At 48.6% G+C, this 25,720-nt stretch overlaps 1 protein-coding gene across 1 annotated transcript; it reads right to left on the bottom strand.

The window, feature by feature from the left end:
- Window positions 1–758: 758 nt before the first annotated feature.
- Window positions 759–25,720, bottom strand: LOC149326141 (uncharacterized). The gene is made up of 3 exons (XM_089562611.1): window positions 24,221–25,720; window positions 4,656–4,825; window positions 759–877 (listed from the first exon to the last, which is right to left on the bottom strand). The coding sequence occupies exon 1, from the start codon at window positions 25,569–25,571 to the stop codon at window positions 24,336–24,338; it is 1,236 nt and encodes a 411-aa protein (XP_089418737.1). The 5' UTR covers window positions 25,572–25,720; the 3' UTR covers window positions 759–877; window positions 4,656–4,825; window positions 24,221–24,335.

The following is a 25,720-nucleotide window of genomic DNA, read 5'->3' as shown; positions in this document are numbered from 1 at the left end:
GCTGGTCTCTCACCCTACGAAGCCTTTCGAACCGCTCGCATTGCGCAAGCAGAAACCTTTTTGCTGATGCGTTTTTGCGTCCAAGTTCAGGACTTCACTCCTGCACTCTACCCGCTGCGTCGACATCTGTTATGTATGTCCCGTTTACTTTTCGAGAGCTCCAGACAGCGCTTGGCGGAGTCGAGGCGCACCAGGCACCGACGGCATCACCAACCAGATGCTGCAGAACCTGCCGCTGGAACACAGGAAGATGCTCCTAAGCTATCTCAGTCAATCAATTGGCTGATGGAACCAAGACAGTAATAATTGAATTATAAACGATCTAGCTGTTGTAGCTGAATACCATGTGGTCATCCATTTATATTGTAATGTGTTACACATTATTATAAAGATCAAAACATACAAGCAAAAATTTGACTTTCCTTCATGTTTTCTTTGTCAGTCTCAAGCATACTATAGGTTAATAAGAACGCCTGGTGTCTTTTGTGTGCAGTCCATCTATAATTCTTTACAGTTACGGTCCATACTTGTGTATGTTACTAAAAGCCTAAGAAGTTGGCATTCATTGTTGTGGAAATGATGTCAACTGTAGATTCTGTCGGTCACTTTGATTTTCTCTAGCCCCTTGATCAAGGGTATCCAGAATGCTGGAAATATACAAGCTCGCTTCTATCTTTTGTTATATAATTCTTAATTCAAAGTTGTTCGGATTATGCATTATCTTATGAAAGACGCTACCAAAAATGTTATCTTTTCAAGGCATTTATTGCTCATAAGCGCTTTGTTAGTTGCCGAAATGGAAAAAGAAGCGTTCAACTTGCAGCTCCCTGTGTTGCCTTAGGTGCTTCCTCCCAAGAACATCCATGGACCCTGGCATCTGAAAAACGGAACATAGTATAGAGCCAGATTAGATACAAGGATGATGTGTGAAGAATGTGTACAAAATTGCACAGTATGAAGGCATCAGAAAAGGGCCACACGAAGCCAAAAAATGACAAGGAACAATTTTGTTGCCATAAAAACATACTTATAAATGCAATAAAAACATAATTCACTTTTCCATGAAAGCGAGATAACACATCTGTAAAACTTTCACTTACGAAATGTGTTGCATTTTAGGTGTCATGCACGACATAAGGAATTTTAACCTGCCTCTTGCTACGTGGCGTGCAAGGCATGGGCTTTGTCAAGCTGTGACGACAGCTCACCGCCAAACTATATCTCAGCTTGCGGAAAAATTTGACAATATGTCAGTTCAAAACGTGCACTGTCTTGTTCCCTTATTCCATCATCCTTTTGTCGATGTAACCATTCAGGTTATATCCACGATGTTACCTCTACATTTACCACTTGAATGCAACATAGTCACTGTACTTTAATTTGTCCATTGACTTATCTTACTCGATCCTCAGGGTGAAAGACAAAAAATGCTTAAAGTTGTTCTTTTTTTTCTAAAACTTCAGATATGGTACGGCTGCCTCTAGGGAGGTACACATCAGATTTCCTCGAGGTAAAGCTTTGATCAGGAGGCAACGGTACATAAACCAATTTAGGCAGTCTTAAGCCAGCAGGTGTGGAAGTGGAAGTCATTAGAAGCAGCTCATTCAACTGGACAACTCCGGCAGATCCGTGCGTCACTCTGGAGGAAAGAACTTGTGACCAGCACACGGTGTACAACACATGTACTGATAGATTTGCGCCTTACTTTCTTCACGTCTGAACGAGCTGCACAGATTACAAAAATATTCTCAATTTACATAAATAACTATACCAGGTGTTTTCTCCAGTACACTGTTACAAGCACTGTTTTGCAGATATTCTGCAGTGCTTCAGAACACTGTGAAATATTTAATGGTAGCATGGCTTGAAAGTCTATTCAATTAACACCATATCTCACTATCTCACACATTGCTTAGAGTTCCGAAATTCGGTGCCTTTGGATTTGCAAACAGAATAAAAGGCACCTGGTTTGACAACAGCACTAGCATGAATAATAAATGTTCAAAAATGTTCAGACATTGAAAAATCTATGAAGCATATCAACTAAAATGTGAATTGCTGAGCGAGCTAGTTATTAAAGTTCTAGCAAAAAAAAAACCTGCGAAAACTGAGACACAAGACCAGAACAAGTCACGCACACTTTTGCTGGACTTACAAATGATTTATTTTTGGCTCATCCACGTACTTGAAGCATTTTCTCCAACAAGCACACATGCAAATGAAAAATCATATGCGCTCATCTTTCCATACCAGGTAAAAAGTGCCACTCTTTCCCTATGCTAAGGAGAGATAGCTCGCTTAGGCAGGACCGCTCATTGCTTCTGATTAAAAATGCTTCAAGCAGTTCTTGCTCGGGCCTGGACTTCCCCCTGCTAGTAATGCTCGTGCGGCGAAACAAAGGTAAGCATTTGCTGCAGTTCTGAAATACAACTCAAGGTTGCTCCCTGTGCCCACACGCAATGTGTTTCCTGCGGCGTGCATTCAAGCATTGCCCAGTCTGCCCGATGCCTACTTTCCCACAGCACATGAGCACTTGATACACAAACCTCGCCGAACACTTTGTGAACATCGTTTGGTGGTTGGTCTAGCGGGTTTCTTTTTCACAGCCAGAGATGCGGCCGCAAAGACCAGACAGCTCATGAGGAGGTGAAAACACTATGTTTAACACCAAATTTTCTAACACTGTTTTTCAGCCTATAGAAAATTTTTATGGAAGTACGCGATCACCTTAATGACTCTTGTCCCGTACTTCTATAAAAAGAACATGAGTATATTCACCGATGTGTCAGAGCAATAAAATTTCAGTTGTTAGCCAGCTCCTGGGTCTCGTCTCCCCTTTTTGCGTCCTCCGCGAAGTTTGCGCTGTTTTCGTGTGTTCTATAAAAATTTCCAGGGGTTGAAAACAGTGTCAAAAAATATTGGTACCAACTTGTTTTCAGCCACCTCCAAGCTATCTGGTCTTTGCACGCGCATCTTTTATTTATTTATTTATTTACATTTCCGCAGCGCCATGCAGGCATAATTGCAGGGGGAAATACATACATAAACAATCAATCGTACAGCATGTGCCAACTTTTTGTACAGGATAGGAAAGAATGGATGGCAGAGGATGAAAAAGAGGGTCAACAGAGCATTCACATCAGTCAATTGGTCGGGAAAGGACGGGAAGAGGAAAAGCAGGAAAACAGCAGATGAACATGGGTGCACATCACAGTTCCGACAACAGTGCTCGGAACTTTTCTTCGGACTCGCATTGAACAATGCTATGAGGCAGCTTATTCCATTCATTTATGGCGTGCGGAAAGAAAGAGTGTTTGAACATGTTAGTACGGCATTTTATTTCACGTATTTTCCAGTCGTGGTCGCGCCTTCTGGATACAAAATGAGGGGGCAGCAGATAAGTTTCGGGGTTAATAGCAGGATTTTTTAAATAAATGCGGCAAAAGAATTCTAATTTTATTTGTAAACGGAGCTCCTCCAACGAGTCCCAGTTTAGCTCTTGCTTAATACTGTTGCTTCGATAATTAAAAGAATATTTATTGGTAACAAACCGCGCCGCACGATTCTGAATCCGTTCCAACATGCCACAAAAGGTTACTACGCGAGGGTCCCATACTGCGCAGGCGTACTCCATAATTGGCCTGATGTTAGTGAAGTATAAAAGTTCCTTAACCTTCTGAGGAGCGTCCCGAAAATTCCTTTTTAAAAAATTTAGGATTCTAGATGCCTTTGCCGATATATATTCAGTCTGCTTTCTCCATGTCAGGTCAGCTGAAAAATAAACCCAGAGATATTTAAAATCTGTTATTTTTGATAAAAGCTCCGACTCTGCAAGAGAACGAGCCTGGAAGAACAACCACCAAACAAAGTTCACAATGTGTGCAATGTGGGTCATGTATTCAATCCCCATGTCCAGTGGGAAACAATACATCAGGCAGACTGGGCAAAGCCTGAATGAACGCCTCAGACGACACGGCAACAAGTTGCAAGAAGGCACAGGTAGCAACCTTGCTTTGCATGTGAAGGACTATAGCAAATGCCCGCCTCTGTTTCACTATGCGAGCATTACTCGCAGGGGGAAGTCCAGGCACGAGCAAGAACTGCTTGAGACACTTATAAAAATTGTTTAAAAAAAAATGAGAGCAGTCCTGGATAAGCATCACAGAGAAAGAGTGGTGCGATTTACCGGGAATGAAATGATGACTGGACCTAATTTTTTCTTGCTACATTAAATCAGCTGTAAGTATGGCAGTAGTGTGTGTGTACCCTCTCGTTGACTTGAGTGCTGCTATTCGCTGGTTTTTTGCTGGAACACGAACAGAAATGTAACAAATTTGGTACGCATCGTAAGTGATGATGCATGATAGGAATAGCGTCATCTTTCTGTGCTAAGAGCTGCCGAGTTATCAGATTACTCAGTATTGCATAAACCAGAAATCACTGGAAGAAAAGATTCCAGTCCTGTACCTTGTATTGAGGAACCCTATCCAAACCCACCTAACCAAGCAAGTTGTCCAGAGGTCAGGTTATCTTTTTCGTACGCAGAAAAAGTACTTCATTTTTCGTAAGGCATACTATTGGAATAAATTTTTTACTGGTCCTAAAAATCCAACCTGTATCGAAAGGGTCCTTCCCATAATTTCATACTCATTTACCTGTGCAAACATTCCGTAGTGAGAGGGCAGCCGGGCGGTTAACCGGTCTTGAAAACAAGAAAGTCTCCGAGAAGGTGTCCCACTGCCTTGTGCAGACTGCGTGGCTCTGCAGATGCACTCCTCTCTGTCGACTGCAAGTGCAACTAGGTGGATGTCGTCCACACCTGAGCCTGCATGGGAACAAAATTACTAGCACGTAATAGTACTGCGTTAAAATCTTTCTTGCTTAATTGCAAGACTAACTCAGACAACGCATACGGTAAGCTTGGTGCCGTAGGCTATCAGAGATTACACTCGGTTCTCCCTTAAGGTGACAGGGCAGCGAAGGCTCTCGGCGTGGTCTAGCCTGACCTTTTTGCTTTCAAACATTTACTGGGTTAATATACCGAAATCGTCACATACTTGCCCCCAAAATTATCATGTTAAATTATAATCCATTGGTTTCCTCCACACTGAACTACTGCCATTTAATCTGGTCTACTACAATACATGGAAATTTGCTAAGGCTTCGCAAGTTGCAGAAGGGGCTTCTTAGAATAATAGAATGTTTGTATTTTTATTCTCAAACACAGCACCTTTTTGACAAGTAAAATGTTATCCCAGTTACCGAATTGTTCGACTACATTTTATGCGCTTCATTTAAAAACGAAAAAATAAATAAGAGAAGATTTTTAAAAGAATTAGCGAACTTGCAGGAAACACTACAGCCCACCAGACAGGTAACACTGAGCCCTTGAAAGTAAGAACTTACAAATCAACCTATGCTTCAAAGACACTACAGGACGACTTGCCCAGGTTACTAAACAGATTCCATCAAGAACACGTACACCTTGAAGATATAACATATTTTTAGCACTTCAACAGTATTTTAAAACATTGTAGGCTGCTTTATTTCCTTTTCAGCCCTCCATGTTTGTCTAGTCCGATATTTCCCAATTGTGTGTCTTGTTAGTTTCAGTCTTCTCTTCCCTTGTTTCAAATGACAATGTGTGTTTTATTCATTTTCTTTGCATTCTTACCTCTCCATCACTGTATATGTATTGTTATTATTTCTGCTGGATAACTGAAACTGCATTTGTGATTGTTCCTTTGGTCTACTGCTCCGTCACTGTGTATCTCTTCCTGGTTTTCTACTGCATCAGAAAAACAGTAATTTCGGAATTGTCTCCTCTTCCACAATTCTACCGCATTCATGTCTGTTACATTTACTTCAGGAAAGAGAATTTCCAATTGTGAACATCTATTGTACTTTTCTCCTCTTAACAAAAAAAAAAATGCCGCTCTAACGCTGTTTAGTGTAAGGGGGGGCCTGTGGCTCTGTGAAGCTGTCTTACAATGACAGCTTTTACTGCCGGCCTCCTGAGCCCTTTATATGACACAAATAAAAGGATCATTATTATTATTATTCCTAGCAAAATGCTGGTTCTACAAAATCGGGGCCCGCTTTCCCGAAGCTCACAAAGCTCGCTGCAGGCACACACCGGACCTCGGAGTGATCACGCCAAACTGCGGCCACTGGAGCATGAAGATATAGAACAATCAGCGGGCCAACCGCCGCCGCCTCGCTCGGCTGCAGCGTGAGGAGCCGGAGCTGCAGGGCAGTTCCGGACAGATGAATATAAATAGGCGCGGCAGAGCGAGCGCGTAAAGGGTAAAGGCGCGCTCTGATGTCCCCGCAAAAGACGGAGGGAGAGGCGGAATCCAAAAGCGGAATACGCACCAAAGGAGCACTATGGGGTGCAGAGCTCTGGCGCATACTGGAATATAGCTGTCGATCTGAAGATCCAACTCCACGCAACCTGATTTGGGCCCCCGGTCACCAGGGACTCCAGGGAAACGAACAGGCCGATCAGGCCGCCCGCGCACTCTCTCCCCGGGCTATCTCCCTGTCCTTGGAAGGGCACTCCCAATCAGACAATCTGGCCATTACATTCAAACAAATAACCGATTACTACAAGGAGGAGCACCGGCGCTACCCGGCCCCTTGTAAGGGTCTGGATCGCGCTGACGAGCGCCTCCTCATCAAAATTCCCACTAACACTGTACTGTGCCCGGCGGTGCTTAAACATTTCAATACATCCTTTGATGGCACGTGCCAGTTCTGTGGGGAGGTGTCTGACACCTTCCACATGGTTTGGGCGTGTCAATCCAACCCATCTATCCCCCCCAACCCCAACCCCACCAGAGAGGACTGGGAGGCGGCCCTGCTCGGCTGTCAAGATCTAAAGAGCCAAAAGGCCTTGGTTCAACGGACGCGGGCGGCGTTGCTTGCCAATGGGGCCCCGGAATAGGGGCTCCACCTAGTACTGTGAGGGGAAAGGGCCAATAGGGTCCTACCCCAATCACCTTTCTGTAAAAAATCTAATTGCCCATAAATGTTTTTCACCACCACCTCAAAGCACATATCTTAAAGCAGACTGCACGAAAGCCCGAAAGCACGTTGTTTACAACAGCCACAAGCTCGCGATCGCCTCGCATTGCAACGGGCTCGACTGTTCCCTTCACCTAGGTGAACAATAGGGTGCCTCGATGCGCGCGCCCTCTCCGAGCGGGGGAGAGGGCGCGCGCATCGAGGCACCTTAGTGAACAAGCTGTGACGTTCCGTGCGTGAGCTACCAGGGCCCATATCTTCGGCGGAATCTTTTGCCCCCAGCGGTGGCCAAGCCACTGAAGGGGTACGGTCCGCGTTCGGCGGCGCCGCGTTGACGGAGCCCCCAGCGGCGGCAAGCCACTGAAGGGGTACAATGGTACAAAGGCGCCGGCGGGAGGGAAAGCCAGCCCAATTAGGCTGCCTGGCCGTACAAGGACACAGGAGAGGCTGACAACCCGACAAGAGAAGAAAGCTGCCGGCGGGAGACAAACGACATTCCAACGAGGGAGGTCGGGGGGCTGCAGGCGCCGCCGTGGAAAGGAGGAAGAAAGAAACATTCCAGTCGGGAAGAAAGGAGATCGGGCGTGGCCGGCGGAGCATTACATCATTTTGTTTAAACTGAGCCATACGGTGTCTTCTTGCCTCTCCGTCCCGTGTGGACCTGCGCATTATGTGGGGTCGTCACACTGGTGTCAGAAGTGGGGTCTCAAAAGCAAATGTCCTCTGAATGCTGCGACATTCATGACTTCAAAATTGTAATCAAAGGGGAATCACGGGACTGATTGTGGGACTTTGACCCCCATTTGAGAGGCTTGAGGCACCGGAAGGCTGGAGCGAAAAAAAAATGTCTAACTGACGGAGCTCCCACTCCACAGCCGTCGCTCGGAGCAAGCATGCTGGCATTAGGAAGCGTCATTCCGACGTTTACGGGAGATAAGACAGGGGTTCCAGTCTGCGATTTCTTTTCCATGCTAGAAGAGATTGGGAAAATGGGGGGATGGTCCGATGCTCAAATGCTGGGAATGGCGAGGTGTAAGATGGCAGGAGCTGCTCATGATTTTGCTTGGCGAGACGAAAAAGTAAAATCCACAAAATCATTTGCGGAATTTAAGAAGCTCGCGTTCGAGCATTTCGACACTGAACCACGTCATGTGCGGGTACAGAGGTTCCGTGACGCCGGACAGATGGTAGGGGAGGACGTGCGAACGTTTGCGTCGCGGCTTCAGCGCCTAGCGCGCGAAACGATGAGTAGGGAGGAGGAAGGAGACCAGCTAAAGAAGAAATACGCGGAGGAACTACTTAAAGAGGAAATGACCGCTTTGTTTGTGGCTGGTCTGCAAGACTCCGTGCGCCGGTTCGTGCTCTCGCGCAAGCCGAGCAATTTCGACCAAGCCGTGGCGGCCGCATTGGATGAGGAACGAAATGAGGCGCTAACGGCGGCCGCAGCGAGAGTTCGCGTCATAGAGAGAGCGGTGCCCAACCCTGAGGTTTCTCTCTTGACAGAGCGGTTAGATCGCTTAGAGCAGCTGCTATCTCAGCAGGTGGAACGCCAGGTTGAAGCGGGCGCTCAACGGCGCCCATTCGCTGGAAACCGGAGACCGCCACAAAGCTACAGGCGCGGTATGCGAGATTTCGAAGAAATCGCGTGCTTCGCGTGCCATGGTCGCGGACACATCGCAAGGTTCTGCCCAAACGTGCGCCGTGGGGAGCCACAAAGAGAAGCAGGCGAGACACGCCCTAAGCAAGCCTACAGCGAGGCTCCAGATACAGGGACAAAAAACTAGGTTGTCCTCCCCATCCTGATGAGTGTGGGGAGGGAGCAGTGGGTAATGAGGTGGTGGTGGTTTGTGTGGCCGACGAGGCATGCCCTGTTGTGCGTTGCAAGTTAAATGGTTGTTGCATGGAATTGTTGATAGACACGGGGTCAAAGGTGACCTTGCTTAAGGAAAGCAGCTTTCACTTGGCAGCAGCGACGACGACCTGGGTGCATCACCTCACGCTGTTTCTGCCGTTTTTACGCAGATTGACTGCGAAAGTACAACGAGTGGCTACGGAAGGATCGGCTGAATACACGTGCGCCTGCGCCCAACGGAACGACGCCCACCAGAACGACGCTCAAGCGGACGATAGCGTTGTGACCAGCAGCGTTTCCTATCGACACCAGAGGCCGTGACGTCACCTGTCTCTTGCTGTAAAAAGAAGCCTACGATGCTGCCGGCTTTCACTTGGCAGTAGCGGCGACGACCTGGGTGCATCACCTCACGCTGTTTCTGCCGTTTTTACGCAGATTGACTGCGAAAGTACAACGAGTGGCTACGGAAGGATCGGCTGAATACACGTGCGCCTACGCCCATCGGAACGACGCCCACCAGAACGACGCTCAAGCGGACGATAGCGTTGTGACCAGCAGCGTTTCCTATCGACACCAGAGGCCGTGACGTCACCTGTCTCTTGCTGTAAAAAGAAGCCTACGATGCTGCCGGCTTTCACTTGGCAGTAGCGGCGACGACCTGGGTGCATCACCTCACGCTGTTTCTGCCGTTTTTACGCAGATTGACTGCGAAAGTACAACGAGTGGCTACGGAAGGATCGGCTGAATACACGTGCGCCTACGCCCATCGGAACGACGCCCACCAGAACGACGCTCAAGCGGACGATAGCGTTGTGACCAGCAGCGTTTCCTATCGACACCAGAGGCCGTGACGTCACCTGTCTCTTGCTGTAAAAAGAAGCCTACGATGCTGCCGGCTTTCACTTGGCAGTAGCGGCGACGACCTGGGTGCATCACCTCACGCTGTTTCTGCCGTTTTTACGCAGATTGACTGCGAAAGTACAACGAGTGGCTACGGAAGGATCGGCTGAATACACGTGCGCCTACGCCCATCGGAACGACGCCCACCAGAACGACGCTCAAGCGGACGATAGCGTTGCGACCAGCAGCGTTTCCTATCGACACCAGAGGCCGTGACGTCACCTGTCTCTTGCTGTAAAAAGAAGCCTACGACGCTGCCGGCTTTCACTTGGCAGTAGCGACGACGACCTGGGTGCATCACCTCACGCTGTTTCTGCCGTTTTTACGCAGATTGACTGCGAAAGTACAACGAGTGGCTACGAAAGGATCGGCTGAATACACGTGCGCCTACGCCCATCGGAACGACGCCCACCAGAACGACGCTCAAGCGGACGATAGCGTTGCGACCAGCAGCGTTTCCTATCGACACCAGAGGCCGTGACGTCACCTGTCTCTTGCTGTAAAAAGAAGCCTACGATGCTGCCGGCTTTCACTTGGCAGTAGCGACGACGACCTGGGTGCATCACCTCACGCTGTTTCTGCCGTTTTTACGCAGGTTAGTGCAGTGTATGTTGTACGGTGTATTCCTTTTTCATACTCTACCGTCGCTGCTGCCAAGTGACTAGGGCTGTTTTTCCTCTGTAAAGATGGCAAAAGAAATTGCCAAAATCAAAGACGAAATCTACGCGAAGCTCAAAGATGATCTCAGGCAGGAATTTAAAACGGCCCGAGAGGCCTATGAAAGGGATTTGCGTAATGAAATGCGCGATCTGAAGTCTGAGCAGAAAAGCATGACAACGAGTCTTGAGTTTGCTTATGAAGAAATTGAATCACTGAAGAAAAAACTCGATGCGGAAGTAGCAAAGAATGCTAAACTTGCCACAGAAAACCAGGCAACTCTTGAGAGATGTGTGGCTCTTGAAAAGAAAAATGCTGACCTTGAAAAGCAGCTCGTTCACATTGAACAATACTCCAGGAATGCAAACATTGAGATCCAGGGTGTTTCAAAAACAGAAGATGAAAACATCACTGCCATTGTATCAAAAATTGGTGATGTCATCAAAGAACCAATCTCTGCAGACGATATCGAGGTTTGCCATCGGGTTCCGATCCGAAACAGTGACAAAACAAATAAAATTGTACAATTTAAGTCTAGAGTGAAACGTGACATCACACTAAAGAAAGGAAAGAAAGCTCGCTTCACCAACCGCGACATTGGACTGGATAATGACAATCCGATATATGTGAATGAGCACTTATGCCCCAGTCTGAAGAAGCTTCTAAGTATGGCAATAAAGCGTAAGAAGGAACACAAATGGAAGTCAGTGTGGACACAAAACGGAAAAATCCTTGCAAGGCAGTCCGATGGTTCTGAGATTGTACCCATTGCCCAAGAAGACGATCTTGCTAAGATATTTTCAGTACCACCTCATAGCCAATCACCCTAAGAAAACAAAAAATTGACAATGGAATATTACAATTTTGTTTTACCTCAAGCAGTTCCCTCTCCCTCTGCATCGTATACTTCAGCTCTGCACATTAATGCACGCTCCGCACCCGGAAAGCATGATAACATATCTCCTAAGTCAGTTTTCTTTTTCATATAACATAATAATGTTGACCGAGACATGGTATTATGATGAGGGCGACATACTTTACAATTATAAGAGTTTTGTCATGAATCGTACTAACCGCAAAGGGGGTGGTGTTGCAATTTACGTTGAACCTACTCGGGATTACGAACTTCTCTCTGAATATTGTATTATTACGCCAGACTATGAAATCCTAACTTTAAAGCAGAACCTTGAGCTGTTGTTTACCGCCCTCCACAGGGCAATTTTAGGGAGTTCATGAATTTTTTTGAAAACTTCTTGCAGTTTGTTTCCGATGGCAATTTTACGCTGATTTGTGGCGGTGATTTCAACACAGACGTTTGCAGTGATAGCTCGAATGCACAAGACTTTAACAACACTGTTTATTCAACTGGCTTTATTAACATAATTACATCGCCCACAAGAGTGACGGTTTCTTCTTCCACTTCTCTTGACCTTTTTATTACAAATATTGAAAACACCATTTCTCATGCCGGAACAATCGCGTTTGATATTAGTGATCACTGTCCAATCTTTATGTTCTACTGTAACCGACTTGGGCAGAGAACCTACAGACGAGACATAGTTACAGTTCAGTCCCTCTCTGAAGAGGCTCTCCTTTCTTTCGAAAGAGATATTGGTGCGCAGGACTGGTCAGTTATGTATACAATTACTGATGTAAATGAAGCATATTTAAAATTCATGGAACTTTTTGTAAAACTATACACAATGCACTTCCCTTTTAGAACTTTCAAGCCATCGAAAAGAGTTAGGAAACCATGGATCACACCATACCTTCTCGGGATGATTAAAAAGAAAAATAAACTTTTCCATGCTTTCTTACGAACTCGGTTCCTGGCAACGTTAACAGAATTTAAGTCTTATAGAAATAGAGTAAATAAAGAACTTAGGCGCGCAAAAACTGCGTATTATGAACACCTGTTCTTTGATATCGTTAGCAAAAAACCACAAGTTGCATGGAAGGTGATAAATAATGTTTTAGGTCGCCAAAATAAACATGTTATTCCTGACAGAATAGTACACAATAACCGCGAGCTTATTGGTAAAGAACTGGCTGATCATTTCAATAAAGTGTTTGTCGATATTGCCGCAGAAGACAGCTGCCTTCCTCCTGTCCAGCCTACCGACAATAGCCCTGTAGAGAGTTTTGCTCTCCATTTAATAACTGAACATGAAATTTACAGCACATTTATGAATCTAAAGAACAGCAAAGCCCTGGATATAGATAACTTACAGATTACGCCCGTAAAACACGTTTTGCAGCATATTGTCCCGGTACTCGCATACATATTCAACCTTGTTATAGAAAAAGGTGTATTTCCTACTGCCATGAAGAGGTCTAGGGTATCCATCATATATAAAAGCGGGGATAAAAATGATGCGAGAAACTACAGACCAATATCTGTAATACCTGTTTTTTCAAAGGGTTTGGAAAAAATAATCTCTGTACGATTAACCAAGTTTTTGGACACGCGTAACTTGCTCTCAGATAACCAGTTTGGATTTCGAAGGGGACGATCAACCGAATCTGCACTTCTATCACTTAAAGAATTTGTGTTGCAAAATATTGATCAAAAACTCTTTACACTTGGTCTCTTTATTGACTACAGTAAGGCTTTCGATTCTCTTGATCACAACATTTTAATATTTAAGCTCACACATTATGGCATTCGTGGCAAATCTCTTGAATTACTTCGGTCATACTTAAAAAATAGGACTCAGTGTGTTCACCTTGGCAATCATAAATCTTCACCTCTACCAATATTAACTGGTGTACCACAAGGTAGCATCTTGGGCCCATTACTTTTCATCATCTATAAAACGATATTGCCCATATTGACGGGGGGGCTAAATTTATCGTGTACGCAGATGACAGCAGTATTTTGCTATCAGGCAGTGATGTTAATACTCTTATATCAAAGGGTAATAACATTCTTGAAAAATTAATCTTTTGGTCACGATCAAATAAGCTGAAGATCAACCCCTCAAAAACCAAAGCAGTTATTTTTCGCGCTAGAAATAAGCAAGATATCCGCTGCGAAGGCCAAATTATTGAGATTGTTGAAGAAATCAAGATACTTGGCATAACATTTAGTTCTCATCTTATGTGGGACTCTCACATAGATAACCTCTGCAAAAAGCTTTCAACAGTTACAGGGGCATTATCACGTTGCCGTTCTTTTCTACCAACAAAAATAAAACTACAAGTCTACAATGCCTTGTTTGCCTCCTACACTAACTATTGCAATTTAGTTTGGTTGACTACATCACAAAGAAATGTCCAGAGGATATACGTACTCCAGAAAAAAAATATTCGTAACATCGCCAATATAGACTTCCTGTCGTCAACAGCAGAATATTTTCAGTCCTACAATATAATTAGCATCAAACGTGCTTACGAGTTTCGAGTCCTGCGATCATTTTATTTAGCAATTGATTCTTTCAGGCATTTCCTTAAGTCATTAGCCTCTTTAGAACTCAATAAAAACACTCATACACGGAACACTGATCCATGGTTCATACCTCGTTTCCGCACAAATTATAAAGTGCAAACACTTCAGCATAATCTTCCAGTCATTCTAAATAAATACAAACACATAACTAGGCCAACACTAAAACAGTTACTTGACCAATTCTTGTCCACATAGCTGTACCTTTATTTACAAATTATACCAGATGTGCACAAGTGTACTCATTTTAGCTATAATTGTATAATGTTGGTTTCGAGATTGTGTGTATTATGTGCCTTTTCCTAGATATATTACCGGTTAACTATTTGATGGATAGTTTGTTCATGCTATTATTTGCTTAGCCTTAATGTCTTTTACTTTTTTGTATGCCACATAATTGTATTTCTAAAACAATATGTGTAAATTTCCTTTGAAGTTATAATCGATACTTCGTTAATACTGTTTTCTGTAAAACTGGTGTCAAGCTCTAAAATGTAATTCTTGTTAATGTATGTTCTTGTTAATGTATATTTTTCTACTCAGCCATTATCCATGTTTGTAGTCATATATTGTGTGTTAAACATATTTTATTCTTCTTTCAATATTCTGCATCGTAAGGTCATCACCTACTGCCTCGTTGGTGGTTTTATAGGCCTTTGTCAAGCTGTCAGGAACAGCTTTTTGCCTATGAATCCGCGAGAATCTTTCTGGAAAATAAAATGAAAAAAAAAATGAAACACGCTTCGAAGGAAAGGGGATCGCGAGGTGTTGGAAGCGTCTGGTGGTATGGCAACCAAATTTGTAGGCATAACGGGGGATCCTCTTGGCATAAGTGGGCTCTACCGGTTACACTTCACTCTCGGCGGAATTGCATTGGAGCACCCCTGCTACGTATGCCCGGACACGGTGTCTCTGCCAAACGGAGTGTCAGGTATATTAGGGCAGGATTTTTTGAGAAAAGGGAAGGTAGTAGTCTCATTCTCTGAATAAGAAGTTAATGCGGGGGGCTCAAAAGTTCCGTTTTTGAACAGGAGCAGGGCTGAGGTTCGCAGTACCGATATTGACACCCGTCAAACAGTGGGATCATTAGAGAAGGTGTATTCGCGGGTTGCTGGTCGATGAGGCGGTCGTCCTTCCGTGGTCGGAGCACATTTTGTACGCTTATGTGCCTGCAGATGTAGAGAGCGGCGCCGTGGGAGTGCTTGAACCGGTCGACTCTCTTAGTAATGGCCTGAAGGCAGCCGCGTGCCTCGTGACTGTTAATGACGCCCACAGAGTGCCTCTACGGGTGGTTAACTGTAGCCAGCAGCCACTGAGCCTTCCCAAGAACAAAACATTGGCTTTCTTCACCTCTGCGATAGAGAAACATGAGCCCACCGATACGGTACTCGCAACTGTAGAGCATGCTAGTCCTTCGGCTCCTCCAAATGCGTTGTTCGATCTTTCCCACGTAAAATCCAGGGAGAGGGAGGCTCTGGCTGGTTTGCTGAACGACTACTCAGAGGTATTCGCCGCGTCCAACCTGGATTTGGGCTGCTGTGGCGTTATAAAGCACAGGATAGAAACCGGCACTTCATCGCCCGTTTACCAACGTGCGTACAGGATTCCTTACTCCCAACGTGAGGAGATGGAGCGGCAGGTGCAGGACCTTATTGATCGCGGCATTGTCGAACACTCAAAGTCACCATGGGGAGCACCGGCACTATTGGTGGAAAAGCCAGATGGCTCGTATCGATTGGTGGTGGACTACCGCAAACTAAATGCCGTAACTCGCATCGATCCATACCCCATTCCCAATATACAGGAGACGCTTTCTCAGCTGGGCTCTGCCAGGTACTTCACGGTAGTGGACATGGCGGCGGGATTCTGGCAGATAGCAATGGATCCGGCAGATGCTGAGAAAACGGCATTCAACACGCACTCAGGGCACTATGAATGGAAAAGAATGCCGATGGGTCTGGTCAACAGCCCTGCTGTCTGGCAGAGAACCGCTGATGTTATCCTGGCGGGTCTTCTGGGGAAGCTGTGCTTCGTGTATATGGATGACATAATCATATACAGTGACAGTTTTGAGAACCACATGCGCGATATTGAGCAGGTTTTGGTGCGACTAAGAGGAGCTGGTCTCAAGCTGAAGCCTTCTAAGTGCCAATTCCTCAAAAATGAGGTGAAACACCTCGGGCACGTTGTTTCAGCTGACGGCGTGCGACCGGACCCTGAGAAACTAAGGTGTGTCTCGGATTTTCCATCCCCGACTAGTGTCCGCCAGGTCCGGCAGTTTCTCGGCCTGATCGGTTACTACCGAAGGCACATAGAGGAGTTCGCCAAGCTCGCTAAGCCGCTCACTGCCTTAACAGCCAAAAATGTCGCCTTTCGCTGGTGCAAGAACGAGGAGGATGCTTTTGGGGCCCTGAAGAGGAAGCTAATGAGTGCACCGCTGTTGCGCCACCCGGATTTTAATTTACCCTTCGTTTTGGCCACAGATGCGTCAAAGTTCGCAGTTGGTACTGTGTTATCTCAGGTTATCGAGGGCAAAGAACATCCCGTGGCTTTTGCTAGCCGACAGCTGAGCCCCACAGAGCAGAAGTACGGAGCTACAGAAAGGGAGTGCCTCGCCGTTGTCTAGGCAGTAAAGCACTTCAGATGCTACCTTTACGGCCGCCAATTCAAGCTAGTCACAGACTGCCATCCTCTGAAATGGGTGATGAGTGTCAGGGACCCTAGCTCGCGACTCGCTAGATGGAATCTACAGCTGCAGGAATACTGCTTTGAGGTGGAGCACAAGTCAGGAAAGACACATCTGAATGCTGATGCGCTCAGCCGTACAGCTGCCGTGTCAGCTATAGATGAGTTTGTCCCCGTAGTCGACCCCGCCGAATTACGCACAGAGCAGTGCAAAGATCCTGGCCTGAAGCGAATAATCGAAAGCTTAGAGGGCGCACCATCTCACCCCGAACAGCTAGGTTATTTCATTGGCAAAGACGGCACCCTGTGTCGGCGCACGAGGCCAACCAGGAAAGGGAGACCAGAGAAAACCGCTTGGGAGAGAGTCGTCATACCTCGGTCGTGGACAGAAAGGGTTCTTCGCGCGTTCCACGATGCGCCGTGCGCCGGTCATTTTGGCGTAGCGAAGACACGCAGGCGCGTCGAGCGTTTGTACTTTTGGAGTGGCATGCGACAGGATGTTAGAGACTACTGTGCGAAGTGTCATTCCTGTCTCGAAAGAAAAACACCCAAGGGACGCAGGCCAGCACCAATTCAGCCGTTCCCTGAGGTTTCGGCTCCTTTCGAGCGGACAGGTATGGATATAATGGGCCCATTGCCCACGACCACTTCTGGAAACAGGTACATTTTAGTATTTGTCGATCACCTTTCAAAATACGCGGAAGCGGTAGCACTCCCAGATCAGAAAGCAGACACGGTTGCAAGAGCATTTGTCGAACAGATCGTGCTCCGACATGGATCTCCGAGGCAACTCTTGACAGATCGGGGAACGAACTTCGTGTCGCAGCTAATGAGGAGAGTTTGCGAGCTGCTTAAGATCACTAAAAAGCAGACAACACCGTACCATCCGGCTTGCAACGGCGCGGTGGAGCGACTGAACCAAACCGTGGCCGGGTTCCTGTCGCATTTTGTTTCGCGCGACCAGCGGGACTGGGACTTGTGGCTCCCGTATGCAATGTTTGCCTACAATTCCGCAGCACACGAGAGCACGGGCGAATTGCCATTCTTTCTTCTCTACGGCCGAGACCCGGACCAGCCTAGTGAAGTGCCAGAGGGCCCCCGTCGCTTGCAAGTGGCGAGGGACATCGCAAAGGAGGCCTTAAAGAAAGCGGCGAAGCGCAGGAAGGAGGTGCACGATCGCGGTGCTAGAGACGCGCCGTTTGATGTGGGGGACAGCGTGTACATCGAAAACTGCCAAAGACAGATTGGGTTGGCTCGTAAGTTCCAGACGAGGTGGAGAGGACCGTGCGAGGTTGTCGAGAAGCTTTCTCCGGTAAACTTCAGGGTCCGAGACGTGAACCGCCGCTTGATAAGGATACACGCAAATCGCCTCAAGTCGGCACCGGTTCAGTATTCACGAAATGAGGGGGAAAGCGCAGATTTTGATGGGGACCGAAGTGAAGCGGAGCGCGCAGATTGTTCGCAAGAAACGCCCTCTCCTGCATTTGTTCGGCAAGCGCCAGAGGTTACGGCAGGAATGCCACCGGATTTACTTCATGCATTGCTGGAGGAAGGAGCGCGCGAGGTTGCCGCGCAGATAACGCCAAGAGAGGCTCCTGCCACGAGCCCTCGCGAGTCTCAAAGCAGACAAGGGGTCACAGAATTACTTGGTACGACTCATGAACGCCGATATCCGCTTCGAAATCGGAAGGCTAAGTCGGACTAATGGCGTAAACAGAGCGGAGTTGGGGACTGGTTAAGACTGTGTAATGCTGCAGCTCATAACATTGCTATGTGCTTATGTGTTAAGATGTCGGAGTTGCTAGTTAAGCCTTTCTGTCATTAAGTAACACTTTTAGACAGGATGCAGAACATGCCCGACTTCCTTTCGTTATCTATATATTTTTTTGTCTGTGCCGTGATTGTGCTGGAAGTGGGAGCTCCTTTGTAACTGTGGTAAATTTATTTCGTCCAGTTTGGACTAGCAAGGAGAGGCTTGGGTGCTGAGTTTCATGTTTGTCTGTGAAAGAAGATCAGTGCTGCCCCTGGAGACGCCAGTTATGACAGCTGCGGCATATGGTGCAGTGCAGTGGTGTTGTGTGCAGCGAAAAGTGTTTTGTCGGACGGAATGTGCGAGGCGATTCAGAAAAAGAAGGGGAGCTGCCTGGACTCAAATGTTCGGAGAACATTCTTCTGGAGGGTGAGCGAGTGTGACGTTCCGTGCGTGAGCTACCAGGGCCCATATCTTCGGCGGAATCTTTTGCCCCCAGCGGCGGCAAAGCCACTGAAGGGGTACGGTCCGCGTTCGGCGGCGCCGCGTTGACGGAGCCCCCAGCGGCGGCAAGCCACTGAAGGGGTACAATGGTACAAAGGCGCCGGCGGGAGGGAAAGCCAGCCCAATTAGGCTGCCTGGCCGTACAAGGACACAGGAGAGGCTGACAACCCGACAAGAGAAGAAAGCTGCCGGCGGGAGACAAACGACATTCCAACGAGGGAGGTCGGGGGGCCGCAGGCGCCGCCGTGGAAAGGAGGAAGAAACATTCCAGTCGGGAAGACAGCAGATCGGGCGTGGCCGGCGGAGCAGATATAGCTGGCGAGTGCGGACGAAAGGCACGCGGAGGACGACATCGTTCACGAAAAAGGGTCCTTGAGCGCCGAAGCCGGACGGCGCGCGGTTTCTGCCAGCCACCGACGGATCGCAACTCCGGAGCCCCTCCATCGCCCCCATGACGGCGTCGCCACGTAAGCTCGGACACCCCAGCCTCTGATGTACCATGTATAATTATTGATTACATCATTTTGTTTAAACTGAGCCATACGGTGTCTTCTTGCCTCTCCGTCCCGTGTGGACCTGCGCATTATGTGGGGTCGTCACAAAGCATACAAAGCGGCCTCTCGCGTTAGAAAGGAGTGGGCTCACGAGGAACGCACAGAAGAGAGTCTGCAGTGATGGTAACCATTGTGCAGGAAAGCGGGCGAGCACAGAGCGAGACGAATCCACGACGGGCCCGAGGCGAAAAACGTACTACGCCGGCCGCCACGGCGTGCACCCCACGGCGGGTCGAACGAGACTCTCCGCGCCTGTGTCATACACAACGTAACGAAATGAAAATGTAAGCGAACATAGTAAATATGCAGTACACCTACCGTAATCAGGCACAGTTTGTTTGTGATTGCAGCCGCTGCCATGAACCCAAGCCTCGCCGTCGAGGGCCTCGCGATAGGCCACTGGTCGTATGACGTTCCAAACGGCAGCCTATCAGAGGGCCGCACATTTTGTTCATTTTTTTACCCTCGCCGATACTCTACCCTCACCCCTTGATTAACGCTGAAGGCAGCGTCTTCTCCGAATGACGCTGAGGCTCCGTCAAACCCGGGTTCGAACCCGACCGAGCGAGCCGCGTTTCGATGGAGGCGAAACGCAAAAGGCGCCCATGTGCTGTGCGATATCTGCACGTTAAAGATCCCCAGGTGGTCGAACTTATTACGGAGACCTCGACTACAACACCTCTTTCTCTCTTTCTTCTTTCGTTCTTACCTTCCTCCCTTCCCTTGGGGCGCAGATGTCCGCCGAGATACGCGAGAGAGATAGTCCGCCATTTCCTTTCCTCAAAAAGCAATTAGCCAATTTCGCCGCCAAAGTGACGGCTGTTTTTTACAGTGCGCACGCTGTACAGCGTCATTTCAGCCGGTTATGAAACATCGTTTTTTGTTTCCAAAAACTATCTGCAGTTTAGAAAAAATTTTATTTACATATGTACACATGCCAAGGTTACCAGATACAATCACATTTACAAGAACACATGACATTAAGCATGTAAGGCGAGCCAATTAAAGAGGTACCATAAACATTTCTAAGTAACTAACAAGAATGGGCAATGTAAAATAGAAATGCATATATACCGATTGACAGAAGAGCGAAAAAGCGATAATTAGACATTGAAACATTGAAAAGGAGACCTTAGCGCCAGTTTGGCCTGAAAACCAAGACAAGACGACCGTTATTTACAGAAATAAATGGGCATGACCATTGTCGGAGTAACTCTTCCTCACCCAAGAAAAAGAGTTCCTCGGACAAAAAACTGATCAGCTCCCGTCGGAGACGGCCGAGAATTGGCCACACAGCGCGGTGTCGAAAGCCACTAGCGACCGCGGCGCATCGACTGCGCCATAAACTAAAAAGACCTGCAACTATTAACAGGCGAGCAAAACGGCCGCTGGGGAAGCGGCCGCGGGAGACGAAGCACGAAATGCCCTGCCCACGAAATCCCGCATGAACCGCGCGCCAAAAGACACGCGCTACAACACAGGTGACTGTAGCGTGGCGATTAGATTCCGGGAGCGGGCAATTCGGACAGGTACTGGAGCGTAACACACCCCACCGCTCTAACCGATCACAAGTATGGAGCACTGCCCAGCCAAGTTTCCAGACAAAGTCACGTAGATGATCTGCGAGAGGTGTCGACGCTAAACGCGCCCACTGAACGCGGCGCATAGGTGAGCGGTGAGACGCCGGCACAACAGGCAACAATAGCGTGCCCATAATGTCCACCACACGGTATGCAACGATGTTGACAGCTGGTGCTACTGCTCTTACATGTCTGTAAAAGGCCACTGATGAAGCGTAGAAAGCGGTACTGGTAACAGGGGCCGCCGGATCCAAAAAGCGTAAAGAAGGGCACAAAAAGTACCGAGCCAGGATTTGCGCCGGAGGCGCGTTTCCTAGCAGGATACGCAAAATACTCTTCAACGCTAACAGCGAGGACGTGACGGACAAATTTGGAAAGGCAAACCCTCCTCTCTCCCGTGGTTGTCCAAGAACAGCACGGGCCACAAGCTCGGTTCCGCCTGACCAAAAGAACGAAAAAACTGTAGTCTGCACTCGCCTTATGACACGGAGGGGTGGTTTAACAGTGTAGCACAGGTACCAGAAGGCACCGAACATGACGGACTGAACCAGGTAGCGCCTCTCAAGCAGAGGCAAATCGAATGACTGCGCCCTTCGCACACGAGCTGTAATGTCTTCGACGACCGAAGACCACACACCATTCCATATTCCAGCACAGTCGTAGGTCACACCTAAAACGCGCATCTGCGCGCACCACTACAAAGGTATTGAAGATGTAATACGAGTCTGGGTAGACCCCACAAAAAAGTAACAACTCTTCGAGTAATTAAGAGCAGCCCCAGACAAGGAGGCGTACTCATGGAAAACATTTAGAGTTTCAAGCAGGCTGTGTTCATCAGCTAAGTACAGAGTGATGTCGTCTGCATAAGCAGTGACGCGTACCGTTTCGCTGCCTGGCAAAGCCAGACCTCTAATAAAGGAGTGGCGATTGACTGCCAAGAGGAAAGGCTCTAATGCTAAGACAAACAAAAGGGGGAGAGCGGACAACCTTGACGGACGCCGCGGCGAACATCAAATGCGGTACTTTCCCGGCCATCGAGGAACAGAGTGCTTGAAATATCTCTGTACATCTCTTTAATGAGAAGCACGAAAGAAGGTGGGAAGCCGAAAGCATCCAGCATCCCGTAAATGTACTCGTGCTCTAAGAAGTCGAACGCCTTTTCCTGATCAAGGGAAACAAGAAGACCCTGTGCGCGCAGTCGTAAAGTATACGCTAGGATGTCTCGCGTTACAGAAGATAAACTATGTATTTCACGACCTGGGATGGAGCAAACCTGGTGGCAGGAAATAAGTGACGGGAGGAGAGCTCGTAATTTTGCTCGTAACGGCGAACGAGTAATTTTGCTAATACTTTGTAATCTGAATTTAGGCGCCAATCTGCCGGACATGTCGACATAGGAGACTTTTTAGGAATAAGGAGAATGCGGCCTCTTTTGAATGATTCAGGAAATACGTGCTGAGTAAAGCATATTTTTAATACTTCCGAGAAAATAGGGCCCACAATATCCCAAAATTCTAAATAGAACTCCACAGGAAGGCCGTCTGGACCAGGCGCTGAGCCTCGTTTCATGGAGTCCAACGCCTCCTTGATTTCATCTGTTGTTGGCACCGCCGCCGCGGTGGCTCAGTGGCTATGGTGCTCGGCTGCTGTCCCGAAAGACGCGGGTTCGATCCCGGCCGCGGCGGTTGAATTTCTTTGGAGGAGAAATTCGAGGCCCGTGTACTGTGCGATGTCAGTGCACGTTAAAGAACCCCAGGTGGTCGAAATTTCCGGAGCCCTCCACTACGGCGTCTCTCATAGCCTTAGTCGCTTTGGGACGTTAAACCCCATAAACTAACTAACTGTTGTTGGCACAGCCATAAGGCCGTCATGGAGTTCAGTGGAAACCTGCGGCAAGCCTGCTAAAAATGGGGCTGCGGAAACGACATTGCGATCAACTAGAATGACCGACTGAGCAATACCCCTGAAATGGCTAAAAAACGCACTGAAATTCCTGCCACCTGGTTGGGACGTAGCCCCGGCGGAAGATGTAAACGCAGGGGCACCTTGAGTGTACAACAGCTCTTGGCGGCCCAACCGAAGCACCTCGGGATGAGCAGCTGGACTGCGTCGACAACGCCATGCAGCCGCTGTCAAAGAGGAGGCACGTAAAAGACGCTGTAGGCGCTCCGAAAGCTCCTCTCTCCATGCGCACATAAGCGACGAAGGCGACGGGGTGCGTTGAGCAATACGTAGCTTCGCCGTCACCACACGCACCTCATCTGACACGCGAGCCCTAAGGGCTCGACCAGATGCGGCGCAATGGTGACGCCACTGCTCCTTCAGACGGTCCCAGTCACCAGGCACCGCCCCAAAAACCGAAAAACGCAAGGCCCGTGTGAACCCGTCTTTAGTGCTGGCGTCGTGAAGTATGCGTACATCCAACCGCCATGGTCTATGAGGTGATACTGCAGGCGCCGGAACCTTAAGTGATAGAAGAAAAGGGCGGTGGTCTGATATGTGCATCGGCGAGGATGGCAGCGTCAGTACATTAGCTACACACACTGACCGCGAAAGGCTCGCCGGAACGTACGCCCTGTCTAGCCTACTCGACGATAACCCGCGACGCCAAGTCCACACAAAGACGTTGCCATAGAGGAGCTCATACCCGTCCGTGAGCATGAAATGGTTCACTAAGCGGCGCAACTCACACGCATTCCAGCCTGGCCTACCCCTACCAGGGCCTTGCACATCGGCGACCGTATCGAGCACGCAGTTGAAATCGCCCAACATCAGAAGATTACGCCCTCCAAGAAAATACACATCTAAATCTTTAAAGAATGCGTTTGCCAAATTGGAATGCGCAGGCGCATAAATACAAAGAATTCTCAGGCGAAGTGCGTTAAACGTGCAGTCGAACGCCAACACGCGTCCAAGCGCATCGTAGATAACATGATGATCGCGCAAAAGTGAGCGGTTCAAAACAAGAACGCAAACGCCGCTAGAACGCGTGCTGGCGTACGAAAAGAAGGCATCGACGCCAAACCTATTTGAATTTCAACATGTCACTGAGACGAAAAAAATTGGTTTCTTGCAGGCAGACGATATCGCAACCCGAGGAACGAGCGAATGCGACCACCGTTGCCTGCTTCAAAACACTGCGGAACCCCTGCACGTTAAGAGTAATAATTTGAAGGTTAGTCATTTTGGAAATAAAAAATGAAACCTGAACAGCCGTGATGCTTAGGCAATACAAAGCGCGCCGCGAACGGCGCTAAACCAGCTCACTTTTGCGGAGGGTCGGACCAGAGGAGGCACGAGGCCTCCTTGGCCGACCAGCAGAATTGTCCGAGTCCGTAGTCGACGCATGTGGACGCTTTAAGCTTGAACTTAAAGCGACCATCTAAATATCCGACGACTGTTCGCTAGAAGTGCTAGCGCTGATCCTCGATGTAGAAGGGGACGGCGACTGCACAGGGTCAGCGTCTGGAGATGATCTTGGCTCCCGTACAAGCGATGACGAAGACGGCGACGGCGGCGTCGGGTCCTCCTCAGGCGTGATGACAGTCTCGTCAATGACGAGGTTGACTGAAGAGGCTGAGGACGTCAAGCTGCTGTCGTCACCGTCGACCTCAGCTATGTCGGCGTCCCTGCTCAAAACCGCAACGCTGGCCGCGGGCTCTAGCGCGGGCTCTGAGGGTGGCACGTTCTCAGCCTCAGATTTTTCCAGGGACACAGTAGGCTCGGCCCCTGTGTCATCAGGGACGCTCGGAGAGACTGAGGCTGACGCAGCAGGAACCTTTACTGTCTGCTCGCTTGGTGCAGCACTGGACGCATTAACAGCAGACTCCTGCTCTTCAACGCAGTTACGCTGGGACGCAGCGGAAGCACCCGTAACGGCGGCGGTGTTGGATCCGCCGGTCTCCTTGATGGCTTCAACCGCTCCCTGAGCGGCCTGCGGGGGCGCAGGGCGGGCCGCAGCCTCCGAGTACGAGGGCTTGATAGCGCACGCCACAGTAGCGTGCGGATCACCACAACGAAGACATGGCAGCACGCAACCCTGGCCTTGGTGCCCAAAGACCCCACAGCGGGCGCAGAAAGGAGCCGTGCACTGTGCCCTGAAGTGCGCAGTGGACCCGCAACGCCGGCAAACCCGCTGCATGCCCTTGTAGTCACACGTCACGCGGTGGCCCGCGACCTTGATGTAGTTGGGTACGGGTGACTCTGGCTTCATTTCCATTCGCACGTAGCGGGTCCCGGTGGTGACAGTGGGACGCGATCCCATGACGCCGCGACTAATGTGCAGCACCTTGCCAAAAGCGGAGAGAGCCTTGGCAAGGGCGTCACTGGGTACACGTGCGGGCAGAAAAGGAACAGTCACCTGGGTCACCTGCGGGCTCAGGGGAACGATGGCGACGCGTACCTTGCCGATGGTGAGGCAGGAAGCTTCAACTATTTTAGCCATGGCGGCTTCACTTTTCACAGTGACTTGGTAGTTGCGTCCACCAAAGTGCTGGACGCAGTACACTTCCTCCAATCCAACTACGGAGGCTGTCGCATCGACGACATCCTCCGGACTAGCCGCCTCAGGGACGACAACATCAAAGGCCAGAGCCTTTGTAGGTGGCTGGCTCGCCATAATGAGGCGCCCGCCAGCCGAAGGACACCTTAACAAAAGAGTACGTCGAAAGGTCACACACCGGCGACCGATGCAAGCCGGCGGCCGGAACACACACCGAAGCCGATCACTTCCTTTCTACAGCTTATCACGGTTGCAATCTACCAAGA

Source organism: Amblyomma mixtum, chromosome 10 (genome assembly GCF_055824585.1).
Source record: "Amblyomma mixtum isolate Tamu chromosome 10, ASM5582458v1, whole genome shotgun sequence".
Classification (NCBI taxonomy): domain Eukaryota; kingdom Metazoa; phylum Arthropoda; class Arachnida; order Ixodida; family Ixodidae; genus Amblyomma; species Amblyomma mixtum.
This window is presented reverse-complemented; position numbering and strand designations above follow the sequence as displayed.